Source organism: Abrus precatorius, unplaced genomic scaffold, assembly GCF_003935025.1.
Source record: "Abrus precatorius isolate BTA unplaced genomic scaffold, Abrus_2018 Scaffold7, whole genome shotgun sequence".
NCBI lineage: Eukaryota > Viridiplantae > Streptophyta > Magnoliopsida > Fabales > Fabaceae > Abrus > Abrus precatorius.
The window spans coordinates 15,177,082-15,180,267 of NW_020874417.1; the positions used below are offsets into that span (position 1 = coordinate 15,177,082).

The 3,186-nt window shown below is 37.1% G+C and overlaps 1 protein-coding gene and 1 non-coding gene across 2 annotated transcripts; one reads left to right on the forward strand and one right to left on the reverse strand.

Annotated features, from left to right (window-relative positions):
- Positions 1-1,531: 1,531 nt before the first annotated feature.
- Positions 1,532-2,257, forward strand: LOC113871528. The gene is made up of 2 exons (XM_027508620.1): positions 1,532-1,810; positions 2,036-2,257. Exons 1-2 carry the CDS (start codon positions 1,532-1,534, stop codon positions 2,255-2,257), a joined length of 501 nt encoding a protein of 166 aa, XP_027364421.1.
- LOC113873933 lies at positions 1,913-2,019 on the reverse strand. The gene has a single exon (XR_003505998.1). It is a non-coding gene; the product is annotated as a small nucleolar RNA R71 (small nucleolar RNA).
- Positions 2,258-3,186: the final 929 nt, after the last annotated feature.

The following is a 3,186-nucleotide window of genomic DNA, read 5'->3' on the forward strand; positions in this document are numbered from 1 at the left end:
AATGAGAAGCCTTTACCAATGGTAATTGGACTTGTTTTTCTGATATGAATTAGCAACCAAAATTGGGAATCTCTTAGGGATAAGGAAACTTAATTCTGCAATCTTTAGTTCTAAGTCTTAATGCAACGTGTAATTGAATTTCACCTAAAGGATTAAGGAGTTTCAGTTTATCGTTAGGGTCAATGATTTAAGGAATTAAACTTGACTATTGATAAGAGAAACTGATTGGCAATTAACTAAGGGCTTAAATGTTCATAGGTATCATTGAATTAATATTGATATGCTTGTGAAATAAATTCCTAACTATCTTTTAATCCATTTCTAATCTCACATTTCATTCATTGATCTGTTTTTTTGCAAGTTTTTCTTTACTCTTAATTGCTTTGTTTTACTACTTTTGTATGTTACAACTCTCGTTCCAAATTCGTATGGCTCAAATGGTTATAACTCTGTGAATTGATACTTGAAATCTAAATTCCCTGTGGAGACGATATCTTGTTCTTAAAAATTACTCATTACTTGCTGTAATCCTAGTGCACTTGCTAGTGTTTAGATTGTCAACAACAGTAACTAAATCCATAACTAGGGCTATGGGGATTATTGTTTATGAATTTATGGGATTTTGATAATTGAATCTAAATTTGATTTCCGTTTCGTGATTAGAATTTATCTTATTGCTTATTACTCTTAACCCTAATTAATTACATCGTCAGACGATCATACCTTGATTAATTAATAGATCTATAGGATAAAACAAGATGAAAGATTAGGTAGACCAAACCAATCTCCTTCTTCTAATTGTTATTGAATTAACAAGTTCATAGACTCCCTAGGCTTTCTTAAATTGATATCTTGCATGATCATTGAAGATGTTAATTTAGAGAAAAGAATATTAATATTGCATGACCATTGAATATTAATAGTATTCATATGAATGATTAATAATCACAAGGAAATCAGACTTAGATCTAATTAGAAAAATAACATAAAGGATTGAATGAGACCACCCATATGTCCTAGGTTCCTCTCCGATAAGTTTAACCAAGACGTGCATTGTATTCCTTGCTCTTAGTTTTATAATTGATTTTATAAATTCTTGTTTTTAATTAATCTCGTATGTTTGAAGATTAAACAATTGAATTAGAAAATTCTTAGTAATTGGAAAACAATCCTTGTGGGACGATAATTCGGGGACTTAATTTAAGAACCTTTTATTACTTTTCGATGGGTACACTTGCCCTCCGAACAAGTTTTTGGTGCCGTTTCCAGGGATTACTTTTTCAATATTAAGAAAATCTAAAATTTAATTGATTTAAGCAATTTATGTTTTACTTTATTTTAGTTCTAATTTGTTCATTGTTAAACTTTTTTTTTATTTTATAATTTTGTATTTATTTTATTTTAAAATTTTGTATTTCATAATTTCTTCTAATGTATGCTCACTCGTTCTAAGTGTTCTACTGCTTGTTTATTTGATCCGGAGATTGAAAGGACAATTCGTTGACAAAGAAAAGAAGTAAGAGAGCAAAGAATGGCAGAGGGAAGGAGATCGATCCAAGACTATATGACACCTAATGCCAGAGGCACTCCTGGAAGCATAGCGACACCTAATGTGGAGGCAAACAATTTTGAGTTGAAACCAACACTCATAATCATGGTTCATAACTCCATACAATTTGAGGGCATGCCTAACGAAAACCCCAATATGCATCTGACAAAGTTCCTCCGATTAACGGACACCATAAAATACAACAGAGTCTCCAACGATGCTATTCGACTCCACCAGTTCCCATTCTCAGTGTCCGAAAGGGTGAATGCATGATTTTCCTCACTCCCAGCCAATTCCATCACAACTTGGGAGGATCTCACTTAACAGTTCTTGGGAAAGTACTTTCCTCCATCAAGATCTTCCAAGCTGATGATAGAAATATGTTGCTTCCAACAGAATGAGACATAATCACTGTTTGAGGCGTGGGAGCGATTTGAGGAATTATTGAGAAGATGCCTACACCATGACTTTCTAACTTGGAGGCAGGTGCAAATCTTTTACAGTGGCCTATCCATCCATAACAGGACCACGATTGATGACGCCGCAGGAGGATCTCTTATAAGGAAAGACCCAGATGACGCATACAGATTGATAGATGAAATGGCATCTGCTAGCTTTCAGTGGCACACAACTGACACATATAACCTCAAAAGAAAGGAAGCTGCACCAGTCTATCAAGCAGAGAGCAGTAACCCACTGGTAAGCTAAATGGCAGCTCTCGCAAAGCAACTGGAGTGCTTAATGAGAGCACAAGATCAACCCACAAAGTTGGTGCATAATACAGAGTTTGATCAGGAAGAGACGAACTTTATGGGTAATAATTATAACCCAGGATGGCGTAATAGCAATACAACTCCTTGGGGAAGCCGCCAAGGAAATCAGAATGCGCCCTATCAACCCCCCATGTGCAAAGTCAAGGGCAGAAGATAGAAAGAAGAGAAACTCCCAGATTTCAATCCAATTTTCAATAACAAATGATGCAATACGTGCATAGCTCTGACAAGAGAATAGCAAAACTTGAGGCCCAGATGGAACAACAGATTGAGAGGGAAGATAAGAGGTTTGTAGAAATCAGAGCTGAGATGAGGACTTAGTCCTCAAAGCTTGAATCCCAGTTGGAGCAAATCACTAGTCTCCTCAGTCAAAGAGCACTAGAAGCACTACAGTCCCAACCAGAACCGAATCCTAGGGAACAAGCTAAGGCAATTACTTTAAAAAGTAGGGAAAACTTGAATGAAACGCAAACACATGAGTCATGCACGCCTGTACTTATTGATCATCACGCCCTTGCATCACCCTGCATGCCTATGTTGGCTGAAAAAGAACGTCCGTGCTTTGAACAGCACGCCTATGCAGACAATGAATGCACGGCCGTGCTTGTCCCAAGCACAGCCGTGCTCACCGAAGACACGGCTGTGCTAGATGATGAGCAAGGCTGTGCTTGCCTCTCAGATACGAAGAAAGAAGCAAGGGAAGATACATTAGTGATGCCAAGGCCGAAAGTTTCATTCCCACAATGATTGATGGGTAACCAGAGAGACCCTCAGTTCAATAAGTTTCTTGGGATCCTCAGAAAGCTCCACATCAATATTCCTTTTGTTGAAGCCATCTCACAGATGCCTAAATATGCTAAATTC